The following is a 14,668-nucleotide window of genomic DNA, read 5'->3' as shown; positions in this document are numbered from 1 at the left end:
GCTCAAGTTCATAGGCTTTTTGCACACATGTGGGAGAAACGGAAGAAGCTGTTGGCTCCTGGTTACTGCTTAGCTCTGGTCATCAAGGCCATCTGGGGAGCGAACCAATGGATGGAAGATCTCGCTCCCTCTGTCTCTCCTCTCTGTAACTTAGAGTAGCAGGGCCGAAGGATGGGATCAAGGACTAACTGCAAATAGGATGAGGGACACTCCTGTATTTAAAAAAAATAGACATTAGTGATGCTGCGCTAGTTTTTACCTTTAATTCACCTGCACGAACCGCGAGCGAACTTAATGATGTACACGTCAATACATGATATGTCTTCCTCAGTGGGACTATAAGACGCGATACAGGCTCCCACATCTCACAGCTTCAGGACAAACGGGTCACCTAAGCAAAGAATGAATGAAGAGGAAGAAGGAGGAGATCGCCCGGAGATCCCTATCAGGCCGCTTCCGGGTCGCCGCCCGGCGCGGCGCGTCACCGCGAGACGAGCCCGACGATTGGCCCTTGGGGGCAGTCACTGGTCCCGGGGCGGGGCTTGACTGGCCGTGGGGGCGGGGCGTCCAGGAGGCGGGGCCTCGGGCGCGGGCGGCGCGCATGCGCCCTGCTGTCGCTGCTGTCGCTGCGGTGAGCGGAGGGGACGCGATGGCGGGGCCCGCGTGGATCTCCAAGGTGAGCACGGGCGGCCGACTTCACGAACGGACTGGTGGGCGGCCGCGTGTTGGCGGGGCTCCGACGGGGGGCACGGCGGCGGCGGTGCGTGGACGGCCGCTGGGCCGGCAGGCCGGGCGCCGCGCCCCGTGTCCGGCACGCCGTGTGCGGGAAGCCTCGCGCCGGGCGGCCGAGCCTCTTGTGGGGGACGGCGTCAAGGTCAGGCCGGGAGGTCCCGGCTCCTCGCGGGATCGGGGCCCCGAGCTAAGGGCGGTGCTGACCGCGCCCCTGCTGCGGAGCTGACCGCGCCGACGTGGGCGCCTATGGCCCGGCGCTGGCCGCCCCTCCGGGAGCGCTCGGCCGCGTCTCTGCCTTCGGTCTGGGGAGGCTTTTCCAGGTGAGGGAATCCCGGCGCCGTTCTCGCTGCCAGGCTTTTTTCCCCCTGTCTTGGAGCGTGTCCCGGTGTGACCTCTGGCGCGCCTGTGGCCGTGTCCCTTTCAGAGGACACGGGGCATCCTAAGCCTTGGAATGACCATGTGACCCCTGGGACAGGCAGACGGAGGCGCCTTCCTGGGACCTCTCCCGGGTGTGCCCCGGAGAGCCTGAGCTTCCCATGACAGCCTGGGGGGCAGGAGCTGAACAGGTGTCCCGCCGCGTGTGGGATTGCTGGGGTTCTGGGTGCAGATGCCTTGCTCAAGGTCGCACGGAGCCCGTGTAGGAGCTGAGACTAGGACCCCAGTGGCTGGGTCTGCTCTGGCCAAGGTCAGGTCCAAGGAAAAAGTAGGCCTCACGGTTCCAGTAACCATGAGTGAGTGGTTCTCCCGAAATTTACCATAAGCAATTAATTTTTTTGCCTATAAACTTTGAAACCTACTACTTAAAAACAAAAACTTAAAAAGAAGATTCAATTTTAGTTTTTATTGGAAAAACAGAGTTTACAGAGAGGAGAGACAGAGAGCCAGGTCTTCCACTGACTGGTTCACTTCCCAGATGGCTGCAGTGGCGGGAGCTGAGCTGATCTGAAGCCAGGATCCAAAAGTCTCTTTTGGGTCTTCCCACATGAGGGCAAGGACCTCAAAACTTGAACTGTCCTCTGTTTTCCCAGAGCCATAGCAGGGAGCTGGATCAGAAGTGGAGTGACCAGGCCCTGAACCAGCACCCACAGGGGATGCTGGCACCATAGATGGAAGCTTAACTGGCTACACCACAGTCCCCATACTATTTTTCCTTTATTTTGCTTTCAAAGATTGGTCCAGAGAAAGGTACTGTTGTTTACTTATTTACTTTAAAAGTTGTATTTATTTAAGAGACAGAGAAAGAACCCCACTGGTTCCCTCTCCAAATGGGAAGTAGGGTCGCAAGAAGCTTAACTGCCATTGCTGCTTTCCCCGGGCCGGGGGCTGGGTGTGGAACCCAGGTACTCCAAGAGACATGGATATCTTCCTGGCACTTTGAAGTGCCAGGCCTAAAGCTTGCCCTCTGCACTGTTGTTCAGTAGCAAATAAGCAAACAGAAAACCTTCCCCTAGGAGTGCTGGGTGCGACTCAGCCAGTCACTCCAGTCCCCGAGCCTTGAGTCCTGTCCTTGCACCCCAGAGTTGCTTGAGGTTAGATCATGTAGGAGAAAGTACCTGACACGTGCAGCAGGAGCCTCGACGTGGCTCATCCAGGCCACTCAGCGGACTGTGGTTTTGCGCTTCAGTAAATAAATAAAGTTCCCTCCCTTAGACCCATGGCCACGGCTTACGGCCGAGCAGAGCAGGGTGCAAACAGATTGATGCCTTCACCCAGGAGCTTACACTTCTGGCCTAGTCCATCCGTGGGGCATGGCTGGAGCCAGCAGAACGAGGGACTCTGGCGCCGTGTCTGGTGTGGTCCACATGGCAAACCCTCCCAACCCGGAGTTCTCCCCAGGGATGCCTCCTGGGACCTCTCGGCTGAGGCAGGTGACTTCTGCATCTGTTGCTGTCTTTAAGGATTTCACCTGAAGGGGCCGCAGGGTCATGGTGCTGCCCCGCCCGATGCCAGTATACATGTGAGATTTGAGTTGGAATAAAGTGGCTGAAGCTGTTAAAGCTTTTCACCCAGAGCAAACCCTGGCTTTGTGGAAGTTGTTCTAGCACCAATGTTGATTGTCCTGCCATGTGCCCCACACTGCACTGGTAGTTTGTTTGTTTTAAAGATTTATTATTATTATTATTATTATTATTTATTGGAAAGTCATATATACAGAGAGAGGAAGGTGAGTAGAGAAGGAGAGACAGAGAGGAAGATCTTCTGTCCACTGATTCACTCCCCAAGTGGCCACAACAGCCAGAGTTGCACTGATCCGAAGCCAGGAGCCTGGAACCTCTTCCAGGTCTCCCCTGCAGATGCAGGGTCCCAAGGTATTAGGTTGTCCTCTGCTGCTGTCCCAGGCCACAGACAGGAAGCTGGATGGGAAGTAGAGCAGCCGGGACATGAACCAGCACCCGCATGGGAAGCTGGTACACCATCTCTTTGGTCTCAGTGTCACTGCCGGTGCAGTCAGCGAGCTGCACTCTGGTGTCCTAGAGACACCCTGGCTATAAGGCTGGTGGTGATTGTTTCAGAGTGTGTGTCACCCCCGGATTGAGCTGGTAGGCAGGAATAGTGACATCAAACCTTCTAGATCTCCAGACAACACGGTGTGTGAGCCACAGCAGTTCGATATTATCCTCAGGGTCAGTCTTGGAAATGTGGCACGACATTCGGGTTTCCGCCTCTGTGCTCATATCCCTCCCTTTTCTGATGCGTGTGGAGTGTTTGTAGGAAGATCGCCTCTGCGCGAGCAGGTGGCATTGTCCCCCGCCAGGCGACTATATCCTTCCTTCTGCGCATGACATGTCTCTGTTGATATTGACATAGGTCTCTCGGCTGCTGGGGGCGTTCCACAACCCAAAACAGGTGACCCGAGGTTTTGCTGGTGGTGTGAGTATAACTATGTCTTATTTTTTTTTTCCCTTCTGTTCTAGAAGTTTCTCAAGAAAGATGCTCTGACATGTATATTGTATAGCATTTTGTCTCCATGTTAGGGGAAATTGGCCACGTATATTTATAACATATATTGAAATTATCAGTTACTGTTGCTTGCAAAACTCCGAGGCCATTTGCACATCAGAAGGAATATTCTATTACAGCTGGCCTCAGACACCAATCACAGTCCTAGCATGAAGGAGCCTTGTTAAAAATAGACAGAAATCACCACCCTGGAACCCGTTACCTTCGCTCCTGAACTCCTTTCAGCAAGATGGTTCCTTTTAAAACCAGTGCAAGTAGAGAGGAAAATTGTTGAGAAGCTTCAGAAGCTGCTTTGCTTTTTCAGTTGGGGAGTTCCTCTACAGACTAGATTGCCCGTCATGAATGTCTCGACCCTGTGCGAACCCTGTAGGCCGCGCCTTCCTTGCACCTGTCACTGGAGTGGGGGGGGCGGTGTCACCCTCTGCTCCTTACCTGCCTTCCCAGCCCTCAGCATTAGTGCCTGCGCTTTTCTGGCTGATGCCACAGGTTTGGAACACTCAGACTGTGGGCTCAGTGGCTTCCTGTTCACTTTTATGTTACCCCATTTGTTTTACAAAAGCTGATTCGGATGTCCTGTAGTCCTGTATAACCTTTTGGGATTTACGTGACCATGGTGCATTTTTTTCCCCCTCACTCGCCTCCTGTCCTGCCGGGGGAAAGTAGCTCTGCCGGTGGCCCTGCTGGCATTTGTCATTGCCCATTGGAAGGACAAGAGGATGAGGCCAGAAGGATCTGTTGGCTCTACTTATGCCGGAAATGCAGGACGCGGCTCGCCCTGCACAGTCAAGGCAGCTAAGACAGCATTTGAGACGTGTTCTGGAAGCCGCCGGGATGGCCCCAGCTCTCTGTTGCTACTGCTTTTCACGCTGTATTCATTTTGTTCTGTTTTGTTTTTAAAATACTAGCCTGATGGGGGAGATTGCTTTTGAAAGAAGTAAGAGGAGTTACGAATTTTTGAAACAATTTCTTCACTTGTGTGTGAAAAATCCCAAGGAGCCCTTCCAGGCCAAGGCTCAGGGGGCAAACGTGAATTCCTGACTGTGGAGGAGCTGTCGCTCGGGCAGCTGAAGCGGAAAAAGGCCTGGAGCCAAACTCCTCTCTGGGTGAAGTTCCACTTGTCAAGTGTGCAGGTCCCTGTTGGAGAGAGGGGCTGCATATTAAGTCGCTGGTCTCGGCCTCTTCCGTGTTGTTGCTTCTAAGTTAGAAATGCTGCCTTCGCTCTGTCCTTCGCCCTTGTCTGTGCACCTCAGCCTCGGCAGGTGCGGCCACACGTGCTGTCCTTGCTGCTCACTGCCCAGCTCTGGGAGCCTTCTGGAGGCTACGTTCACCACCAAGGAGCCAGCTGCAGGGCCGACTGTAGAAAACAGATGCCTCTCTTTTCCTTGTATTTGAAAGACCAAGAGATAGAACTATAGATCTTGGTTTTCTTCCCAAGTGCCTGGGGCTGGGCCAGGCCAACATCAGGAACCTGGAACCCAGTCTGGGCCTCCTACTGGGGTGGCAGGGAATCAGTTAGTTGAGCCGTCACCAGCTGCCCCAGAGTGTACGTTAGCAGGAAGCTGGAGCTGGGACCCTCTCAGGGCACTTCAGTCCAGTTTTATCCGAGTGCTGAAGCAGCCCCCTGTTAGTCTGGAAGAGTTTGGAAGGCTGAGGCTGTGTGATGTTTCCAGGGTCTCAGTGAGAAGGGGAGTGTGCGTGCCCACACAGCTGTCTTTGGTGTTACAGAGCTGAATTAATTGGTATCTTTGTAAGGCTTCTTGTTTTTTAAATTAATTAATTTATTTATTATGAAGTCAGATATACAGAGAGGAGGAGAGACAGAGCTGCCAGGATTAGAACCAGCACCCATATGGGATCCTGGCGCATTCAAGGCGAGAACTTTAGCCTCTAGGCCACTGCACCGGGCCTTTTGTAACACTTCTAAGAGGAAATAGGAGTACCGGGTGGGAGTGTCCAGTTGACCCTCTTTACATCCAGAAGATTCTCTGAACTCTTTCAAAGATTTGTTTTTTACTGGAAAGGCAGATTTACAAAGAGAAGGAAAGACAGAGAAAGATCTGTCTGCTGGTTTACTCCCCTAGTGGCTGCAATGGCTGGAGCTAAACCGATCCTAAGCCAGGAGCTAGGAGCTTCCAGGTCTCCCATGGAGGTGCAGGTTCCCAAGGCTTTGTGCCATCCTCTACTGCTTTCTTAGGCCACAAGCAGGGAGCAGGATGGGAAGTGGAGCTGCCGGGACATGAACCGGTATCCCATTGGATGTCAGTGTTTGGAGGGATAGGATTAGCCTGTTGAGCCATGGTGCTAGGCTCAGAGAGCACGTGGACTGTAGGTCTGATTTCTGCTTCCACTGTGCCTGTTTCCTTTAAGTCATTTGAGTCATCCTAGAGTGCCCCATCAAGGGCCTTTCTCTAAAAGCTCTGTTTTCAATCCTCAGAAACCACTTCTTACCTCCTTCCCTCATGCTCTCCCACCTTCAGGTTCAGACAGTGACTCTAATTCCAGGAGATGGCATTGGCCCCGAAATCTCAGCCGCGGTGATGAAGATTTTCGACGCGGCCAAAGTAAGTGGGCTTCCAAAAAAAAAAAGTCTGTCTGAAACTTGCAGACAGACGTTCCCAGCTGTTGCACACTGTGAGCTGTGCTCATTTCCATGAAGATGGTGTCTTCCGCTCTCTCCCGAGGTGGTCGCTTCCGCAGCTCATGCCTCATGGGTGCCAGCTTCTGCCCGTGTTGATGCAGGAGACCACTGTGCCATCTGTTGGGTATTAAGTAATCAGAGTGGCACTGTAGGATTGAGGCGACTTGGAGCCTTGCCTGGGCTTAAGGTCTCTAAGCCCTGCTAAGTCACCTGTCTGCCTTACCTGCCTTCTTGCCAAAAGAGAAGAGAAATCTTTACAGGAGACTTTAAGTGAATTCTAAAAAGTATTATATGTTTACGGGAAGAGAAAGAAATATATATTTATTACATATATACACTTATGGAAGAGAGAGAGATTGTGAGCTTGTTCACAGTGGTTCACCCCAGAGAAGCCAGGAGCCAGGGATTCAATCCAGGTTTGCCGCCAAGTGCGTGGCAGGAACTTGGCAGCTTGAGCCATCACTTCTGTCTGCCTGTGCGTGTTCACAGGAAGCCAGCTGGAGAACCCGGGCGAGACTCAGAGTCCCAATATGGGATGTGAGCATTCCACAGATGTCTTAACTGCTGTGCCAGATGCCTGCCCCAATGCACCTGTTGAAAGTTTACGATCCAGTGATTTTCATTATGTTCCCAAAGTTCTGTAGCCCTCATCACAACCAAGTTAAAAATGTTTTCTTTACCCCAAAAGATTCTGTACCCATCAGTCACTCTGTATCTCCCCTTTTCTCCCAACCCCAGCCCTCGGCTCCTACCTATCCACTTTTAGCCTCCATAGATGGCCCTATTCTGGACCTTTCATGTCCATTTTCTTGGAATTGGCTTCCTTGGCTCAACATGGTGTTTTCAAAGTTAGCCATGTATCAGGGCTGCCTGTCAGGGCCATGCAGTGTGTCAGTCAGCCCATGTCACCACCTTTCACGGTGTTCCAAGAAAGCCACCCTAAGGGTCCATGAGCAGAAGGCTAGGGCAACCAAGTAGCAGCCAGAAGTGGCCCAGAATGAGGGCATCGAGGGGGATGCTCTCCGCTGGGTACTGCAGGCTGACGTTCCTGGACCCCTGTCATCCCTGCTCTCAATGATCGCATCTCTAGTGAAGTAGTTTGCCCATCCTTGTAGCGCACTGCTCTTGGTTCAGTCTCCAGTTCCTTGTCCTCTGTGTGGCATCCAGGCCCCGATTCAGTGGGAGGAGCGGAATGTCACTGCCATCCAAGGACCAGGAGGAAAGTGGATGATCCCTCCGGAGGCCAAGGAGTCCATGGATAAGAACAAGATGGGCTTGAAAGGTAGCGAGGGGCGGGTGCTGGGTGCCTCCTGTGACGGGAGGATGGTGGGGGGCGGGTGCTAGATGCCTCCTGTGACAGGTGTATGGTAGGGCTGTGGGGTGGGGGCGACAGTGGTGCTGGGGTAGGTGTATGGTGGGGCTGAGGAGGTAAGGCTTGAGGTGGTGGTTATTCCCGTGACAGGTGTTTTAGATGGGGCTGGGTGTGGTTGTGATGAACCTTAGGCCTTGCTGACTAGTACGTAGTGGTTATTTGTTTATCTTCACCTAGATGTATCTCTCATGTATGTTTTATCCATTTTTATCATTTTACTTCATATTGACATTTGTGATTCTGTGACTAATTAGGGTGCTGGCTTTTTAATAAAAATAAATACATCTTTTAAAAAAAAAGTCGACTGGGCCCACTTTGTGCCTCTGCTCCCTGGGCCTGACTGGCTGGAGGCTTGGCTCTTTTTCTCACCCTCTGCTTTCCAATTTTTCCCTTCATTTTTAAATGATGGGAATGGAGCTGCCACCTCATATGGTGAGGAGGAAGTCGTGCCCAGCGCTTGAGCATCAGGTAACGCTGAGGCCTCATTCCTCCCTGCTGGCACGCTGACGGGCTGGGAGAAGGTAGCGGGCAGAACGTAGGCTAGGAAGGTGTGTCCCAGGGCCACCTGCGTCCTCTCCCCTGTTCCAGGTCCTCTGAAGACTCCAATAGCAGCTGGTCACCCCTCCATGAATCTGCTGCTCCGGAAGACATTTGATCTTTACGCCAACGTGCGGCCGTGCGTCTCCATCGAAGGCTACAAGACCCCTTACACCGACGTGAACATTGTCACCATCCGTGAGAACACCGAGGGAGAGTATAGCGGTATCGAGCATGTGGTACGGCCCCTCCCGTGCTCCTTGAGCCCTTGTGGCGTCACTCCCTGTGCGACTGGGACAGGTGTCTGCGTTACAGGTTGTAGGTCTTTCCTGCTGTGTGAGCATTGGCAGGAGTTGTCCTGTGCCAGGGGAGCTGCCCTCTGAATTTAATTTTTTTTTTTGAGTGTTGGTGTTTATTTATTTGAGAGAGTGAGAGAAGCAGGGAGCATCCATTTATTGGTGTCACTCTCAGTGGCCAAGAGTGGGTCGGAGCCAAAGCAGGTTGCTGGGAATACAATCCAGGTCTTGCACGGGCTTGGCAGGAACCTACGTACTTGCACTCTTACCACTGCTCCCAGGGCCTGCACCAGTGGAGAGCTGGAGTCATGGATTCTGAAATAGGACCTGCTGGCGCCTCCTGGCTCGGCCAGACATCTACACCCTGATGTTGCCTTTGGACCCCCCACTTCCCAGGGGTGCTGTCAGGCAGCTATCCCCCTCCGTGCAGTGGGCCTTGTGCTGCCTAGGACGTAGGGCTGGGCTGATACTGCCCCCTCGCCCTGTCCAGTGAGCAGGCCTTGTCCCTTCTAGATTGTGGATGGAGTGGTGCAGAGCATCAAACTCATCACCGAAGAGGCAAGCAAACGCATCGCTGAGTTCGCCTTTGAGTATGCCCGCAATAATCACCGCAGCAACGTCACAGCCGTGCACAAGGCCAACATCATGTGAGTATGCAGAACAGCTGCCGAGCTCCCTGCCCAGGACCCTGGGGCAGCCGGCTTTCCTGTTCTGTCTTCAAGATGAGGAGGTTCAGGTTCCAGAGATGAAGAGTTCCAGAAAAGGAAGCGGTGGCCACATGGGAGATGTAATAGAGGGGGATGCACCTGCGGGCCGTGTGCTCGGGGCATGGAATCGTTTGGGCTGAGTCTAGGGGTGTGAGATGCCAGCACCCTGTCCATTAAGGGCTAGCTCTCACTGTGTAAAGAAAAACATTTCCTGGCCTAGCACAGGTATTGACTGCAAAATAAGGATAGGGTTGAATGATTGAGGCGTATAACTTTTAAGCCATTTGGATCCTGTTTATGGTGTTTCTTACTTGTTGCTGGATAACGATGTAAAAGCAGAGCCTTCCTTCTCCATTGCCATCAAACTGCTACATAGCCTTACCTTTTTGTGCTTCCCGGAGGTTCTCCAGACATTTTCTCACTTACATCTTATCAGCTGCCTGGGAAATAGCTAGTGTAGTTGAAATGGGACATGGTGGCTTCTGGCATTGTACTACCTTGAGCTTGCCTGTTTGATTCAATCTTTTTCTGTCCACAAGTCTTTGTTCTCAACAGTTTTTATCTGATTACGTACAGGCGGATGTCAGATGGCCTTTTCCTGCAAAAATGCAGGGAGGTGGCCGAGAACTGTAAAGACATTAAGTTCAATGAGATGTACCTGGACACAGTGTGTCTGAACGTGAGTATCTTCGCTCACCCGCACCTGCCGCCCCGGTGAGTGGGGCACCCTCTGCAGGATCACTACATGCACAGCTTGTGTTTCTCACAGATGGTACAAGACCCGTCCCAGTTTGATGTCCTGGTCATGCCGAATTTGTATGGAGATATCCTTAGGTGAGCCTCACTGCAAGTTGACTTACAGTTGGCGTCAGATGAACGAGGCCCTCACATTTTCACTGCGGCAGCATAAAACCATAGTATCTTTTCTTTTTTAATATTTATTTATTTTTATTGCAAAGTCAGATATATAGAGAGGAGGAGAGACAGAGAAGATCTTCTATCCGATGATTCACTCAGCTGGTGCTGCACCAGTCCAAAGCTAGGAGGCCGGAGCCTCTTCCGGGTTTCCCGCGTGGGTGCGGGTCTTAAGGCTTTGGGTCGTCTTCAGCTGCTTTCCCAGGCCACAAGCAGGGAGCTGGATGGGAAGCGGGGCCACTGGGATTAGAACTGGCAACCATATAGGATCCCAGCGCATGCAAGGCGAGGACTTTAGTCTTTAGGCCAACGTGCTGGGCCCCATAGCATCTGGTTTAAGATGGCCAGGCAGCATCTGAGCCTGCGTTCTGTTGTGGTACAGAGCATGCAGGCTGTGTGCTTCTCAAGAGGAGAAGCTTGTCCTGGCTCCTTGTTAGCAGTGGGGGAGCTCGAGCGTGTGGCGGCTCCAGCTTCTGCGTGGCTTCTCATGGGAGCTTTGGAGGGATTCAGCTCTGGGTGGGAAGGTAGAGGGGAGAAGGGACAGGCTCCCTCTGTTAGCCCACTCTTGCAGGTCCACTCCCTTGAAGAAAGTGTGAGTTCCCTATCTCCCAGAGGCCTCCATCTCTTGGTTATCTTACATTGGGGACAGAGCCACTGGGGGCTGTCGTCTTATCCCCATGCCTGACGGGCTCAGAGTGTAGCTCCCTGATCATTCAATCACTGTGACCAGTTTCCAGACATTTGGTTGACTGAGTCCAGCATTTTTGGTTAAATACAGCTAGGTAGGTGGTTGTTTTTAGAATGTCTTAGTGACTGTTGACGTGATCTTAGGGTTGTATAAAGAAGCCTCTTACACTGAGCAGCCAGATTTCCAGCCCCTACCACGGCAGCCAGAGTGGCTCGCTAAGCCCATCACCCCTTCTGCATGTGTTAGTTGCCTTTCCACTCTAGGAAGTTTTTCCTTCTTGTTTGTGTTTACTTCTTTGCATTGCCATGGGTGGCTCACGGTTTTCTGATTATTCTGCCATGACTGCATCACTGCCCTTATTGCCTGATGTCCCACTGTCCCCTCAAACCATGTCCCCATGCCTTCTCCTCCCATGAGGCCCACCTGACTTCTGGAAGACGCTGTGGGCTGATGCTTGGCCACTTTTCCCTGACCTCCACCTGGGATCAGCTGTTTGTCCCAGGAGCCCTGGTTCCTTGGAGAGAGGGATCGGGGGGCAGGGGGAAAGGTCTCCTTTTGCAGAATGTTCTGAGCATTGCTTTTCTGTCTCCAGCGACCTGTGTGCAGGCTTGATCGGCGGACTTGGCGTGACGCCAAGCGGCAACATCGGAGCCAATGGGGTTGCCATCTTTGAGTCGGTAAGGCCCTTCCCCACCCCAAAGGCCAAGTTCTGAGTTAAAGTCTGACTGGGTCGTCTGCATTATCCCCTGTCCTTGTTTGCCATGGCTGGACATGCTGCTGGCCCCAGGCCCCCTTGGTTGGGAGCCACCTGCTCTTGCCTCCAACTCATGTACTTTGCCTGGCTCTAGGTTCACGGGACAGCCCCGGACATTGCAGGCAAGGACATGGCCAACCCCACGGCCCTGCTGCTGAGCGCCGTGATGATGCTGCGCCACATGGGGCTCTTTGACCATGCTGCGAGGATTGAGGCCGCCTGCTTTGCCACAATTAAGGATGGAAAGGTATCCGCCATCTGTGGGAAGGGGGTGTGGTGTGCTGCTCAGCACTTCAGGGATGGGTGTCAAACAGAGGTTCGGCACACTTAAGGGGCTTCCTCAGTGAACTCCAGGGATGCAAACACCCAAGTGTGTTATCTGACATTCAGGTGTGGCAAGAAGAGCTGTAGGAGCAAGAGTCAAGGCCGCCAGGCACCTGCCATTGCAGCGATGTCTTACCAAAACTTACTTATTTAGAGGCAGAGTTACACAGAGAGAGGCTTCACTTCCCAGAGGGCTGCGTCAGCCAGGGCAGGACCAGGCTTGAAGGTGTGAGCCAGGCATTCCATCCGAGTCTCTCATGAAGGCACCCTGTCTCCCGAACAGGGTGTGTGTTAGCAGGAAGCAGGGGGGCCAGGACGCAGTCCAGGCATTCTGCTGTGGGAAGCTGGCAACCCAGCTGGTGACATAACCATTGGTAGCATGCCTACGCCTGGTTCTAAGATGTGAAGATGGTGAGCTCCTGGGTCCCTCACAGCAGGACCGGACACCTGTCATGTGTGCCACGCTGTGCTATGTTGGTGCTAAATATACATCTGTGATAACAAAAGTAGCACAGAAGTTTTACAGAAGGTTCACAGCTAAGACCAGAAGGCTACTCGATGGTCTTAGGTTCCTTCTGTAGAGCTGGGTGGATCCCTGCTGCTCTGTCAAGTAGAGCCTGCAGTAGGCACAGAGAGAGGAGTTACAGACCCTGTCCCAGGTCCCTTACCTCCCAACTGTCACAACCCGGGCCTCCCTGAGTCTGGCTTGACCCAGCCACCTCCTCCACTTCCGTGAGCAGTTGGACCCACAGACTGACGGGCACTGTGTATGTTTCTCAGTTAGAGGACAGACAAGGGGTATAGGTTCCGGAGAAGGGTCTCTGAGAGCTGACTCCGAGCCTGGGTCCTTAATGTTTTCAAGGACTGTGGGGGTAAGGGCAGAAGGTGCGATGTGCACCCCCATCCCTGCTGGGGTAGTAAACCAGGTCACACGTTCTGTGTCCTGCAGCCATTGGGCCGCTCCATCTATCCCTAGCACTTCTTCATTCTCCTCCCATTAGTGCTCATGTCTCAGCCTCCAACACCAGACAGGGACACAGCTGGAGCTTTCTAAGATTTGGAAGTTCCCCGAGGGCTGTATGAGGCCATGGTCTAGCTTTGCTTTCGCCTCAGTGTCCATAACTGGTAAATACACACTTAATGCCTGCGCTGTGCAAGAGGGAACCTTCTGGAAACTCCCTCTACTCCCCTTCATCGTGAGAATGCCTTATTGTGAGGAGTTCTGGGGACCGTGTGCCGGGGTACCCCAGTGCTCCTGGGGCAAGTGGCAGGGTGAGGTCTCCCTCTGTAGCGAGGAACTAATCTCCACACGGTCACCTGGCGTCTTGCAGGAGGCCTTAACCAAAAATGCCCTTGGCCTCATCTGCCATGTGTGTGTATTTTCTTTTTTCCCCAATGGCATATATATATATATATATATATTTAAAACTTTATACTTTTCCATTTGTTTACATATGTAATTTCACTTTTTTCCTTCCCTCAGAGCCTAACAAAAGACCTGGGCGGGAACGCCAAATGCTCAGACTTCACGGAGGAGATCTGCCGCCGAGTGAAGGATCTGGATTAGCCCGCTGTGGCCTCGCAGTGGTCGCCGGCCCTGGGCATGGGGTCCGCCTCCCTGGCGACAGTGCAGCCCCAGTCCTTTTAACCCCCCGGGCAGGAGGTGATGCCACTGGGCCCGCCCTCCAGGGCCCTTCTCCAGGCGCTTGTCTTATTTATTCAACGTCCATCTGGTGACCATTTTTCGGGAAAAGCTCTTAGGAGGACTGCACCGTGTGCTGTCGGTGACCATTTTACACTCTGTCCGCACAGCTTCTCAGCCGTACATCCCAGGATCCAGGATGAACAAGAGCAAACATCTCTTTTTTATTAAAGAAAAACCCTGGTTTCCTTGATTTGTGAAAACCAGAATGGAAATAAAAGGGAATATTGGCTTAATAGCACAAAATGACATTCTTTTTTAAAAAGGAAAAAAAAAAAAAAGCTAAGTGGGCCCGCTTGAGGCCTCTCCGCCGAAGTTCCCGCCCCAGGCAGTTGGCTTGCTTCAGTGACACAGAGAAATACAGAATTGAGCTTTGCGTGGATTTCCACGCAGGAATTAAGAGCTGCAGACCCAGGGGATAGCCCAGGGGTGGCTATGTTTATTTTTTTGTCAGGAAGATCCAATTTGTTACCTGGAGGTTTTGCTAGTCTTGGTTAGAGTCCCAGGCGAGCCTCCTCTTCCCCCGGGCATTGTCTTGAGCCTGCTGAGCTGGCGCAGCTTCTGAGAGTGTACTCTGCGGCTGCACCAGGGCACCTCGCTCGTGGCCTGGCAGAGGCCAGAGCCCTGTCCGCCCGAGCTGAAGCCCAGTACTGCAGCATGCTGGGAGCTGAACTCGGCTATTTTAGACCCCCGCAGCATGAACTGTTACCCTGTGGCCCTGCACCCGAGGCCGCTCTTGTCCACCCTGCTGTGCCCCAGGGGACAACCTTCTCCCACCCCTGGGTCTGTTTTAATGTTAGCCTAATCAGGTGTCACTGCTCATGTGTTTAAGTGGCTGCTTCCATTGTATCGGCTTGTGCTGGTTCTCAGCGGCTCTTGGGTTGGCAAAAATAAAGAATTCCCAAAGTGACTGACACTTGGTCTGCTCTCTGTGTTTCCCGCCCACATCCTTGGGTCGCTTGGTTGGAGAACGGCTGTTCCCCATGTTCAGAGTAATCCTGTGGCTAACACGTTTTACCATAGAGTTGCATGGGTTAGACAC

At 52.8% G+C, this 14,668-nt stretch overlaps 1 protein-coding gene across 2 annotated transcripts; it reads left to right on the top strand.

The window, feature by feature from the left end:
• Nucleotides 1-618: 618 nt before the first annotated feature.
• IDH3A (isocitrate dehydrogenase (NAD(+)) 3 catalytic subunit alpha) lies at nt 619-14,386 on the top strand. 2 transcript variants are annotated; one of them, XM_040969352.1, is made up of 11 exons: nt 619-676; nt 3,541-3,579; nt 6,171-6,254; nt 7,499-7,613; nt 8,292-8,479; nt 9,050-9,183; nt 9,820-9,922; nt 10,013-10,077; nt 11,439-11,523; nt 11,695-11,847; nt 13,408-14,386. In XM_040969352.1, exons 1-11 carry the CDS (start codon nt 650-652, stop codon nt 13,489-13,491), a joined length of 1,077 nt encoding a protein of 358 aa, XP_040825286.1. In that variant the 5' UTR covers nt 619-649; the 3' UTR covers nt 13,492-14,386. The 2 variants fall into 2 exon arrangements, with proteins under 2 accessions (XP_040825286.1, XP_040825285.1); XM_040969351.1 differs by having other exon boundaries at nt 3,541-3,603.
• Nucleotides 14,387-14,668: the final 282 nt, after the last annotated feature.

This window comes from Ochotona curzoniae, unplaced genomic scaffold (genome assembly GCF_017591425.1).
Source record: "Ochotona curzoniae isolate NIBS_2020 unplaced genomic scaffold, NIBS_Ocur_1.0 scaffold_4701, whole genome shotgun sequence".
In the NCBI taxonomy this organism is placed as follows: Eukaryota; Metazoa; Chordata; class Mammalia; order Lagomorpha; family Ochotonidae; genus Ochotona; species Ochotona curzoniae.
The sequence above is the reverse complement of the archived record's forward strand: the minus strand, read 5'-3'. Positions and strand labels throughout refer to the sequence as shown.